General features: G+C 31.6%; 1 protein-coding gene across 1 annotated transcript; it reads right to left on the bottom strand.

Moving 5' to 3' along the window:
• Positions 1 to 101: 101 nt before the first annotated feature.
• Positions 102 to 473, bottom strand: LOAG_19204 (hypothetical protein). Its single transcript, XM_020451857.1, has 2 exons — positions 377 to 473; positions 102 to 231 (listed from the first exon to the last, which is right to left on the bottom strand). Exons 1-2 carry the CDS (start codon positions 450 to 452, stop codon positions 152 to 154), a joined length of 156 nt encoding a protein of 51 aa, XP_020304335.1. The 5' UTR covers positions 453 to 473; the 3' UTR covers positions 102 to 151.
• Between the last annotated feature and the right edge of the window lie 448 nt (positions 474 to 921).

Here is a 921-nt window from a genome sequence, read left to right as displayed (position 1 = left end):
CAATCAACAGAATAGCTTTCCCGACACTTGGGGAATATCTGTAACGTGATAATATATAAGTAAAAGAAAAGTGCTAACATGCTAAGATTTCTTAGATCTTCGCGGGACAAGTGACTGACAATTATATGTCCCACTTGTCCAAGAGCAGAGACTAGTTTATTATTGGGATACCGAAATTTAGTTTCAGTCTTTCTTTTTTGGGAGCGCTGGGTCCTTCTTCATCCGTTCCTCCTGAAATTTTAATTAATTCGTCACTAATGTTCTTGTTCTTCACATATTTAAGCAGGTAAATTCATTCAAATTTCCTAATTATGTATTATGGACCACTTCAAAAAAGTTCATTTAAATTTAAAGTTTAATAATTCAAAAAGTCTACCTGTTGCTGATGTAATATTGAATGATATCATATGACTCACAATGAATGTGAGAATGGCAAGATATTTCAAATCCATTGTTATCAAAAGCTGTAAATTAAGAATATACTAAATGATTTGAATAATCTTAAGGATTGTCGAATTTTTTAACTATGACAAGTAAATTTCGAGTTTTTTAGAGAACAGATTGCATCATTTTGAATGTGCAATAAATCTGGTTGCTAAAGGATGCAATTTTCCTCCGAGTAATTCGTAAAACAAATTTTTTCATTTCGCTACTTTATTGTATGCTTCTTTTGATGAGTAATGACAATAAATGATTAGTAATATGTACGAGATTTCGACCCAAATTCGGTCGTTCAGTGAAGGATAAGCTCTATAATTACTTTTTGCATTAGTTACGATGACTAATCAATACTATGAAACGAGTAAAAGAAATCGTAGAAACGAATTTGGTGAGGAAGGAGGAAGTTTGTGACAGTAGACTGAATTCTGAACGAAAATATTGACCTTTTATAGTGAAAAAATCGAATCAATCAAAGATCAG

This window comes from Loa loa (assembly GCF_000183805.2).
Source record: "Loa loa unplaced genomic scaffold supercont3.3108, whole genome shotgun sequence".
Classification (NCBI taxonomy): Eukaryota; Metazoa; Nematoda; class Chromadorea; order Rhabditida; family Onchocercidae; genus Loa; species Loa loa.
Note: the sequence above shows the minus strand (reverse complement) of the source record. Positions and strands in the feature narration are given on the sequence as shown.

Bases quoted from the DNA above. Each gene is read 5' to 3' on its own strand.
- LOAG_19204 (XM_020451857.1), bottom strand. From the start codon at position 452: ATGGATTTGAAATATCTTGCCATTCTCACATTCATTGTGAGTCATATG. The intron at 232-376 runs GTAGACTTTTTG...TTAAAATTTCAG, and splicing joins CAATATTACATCAGCAACAG to GAGGAACGGATGAAGAAGGA.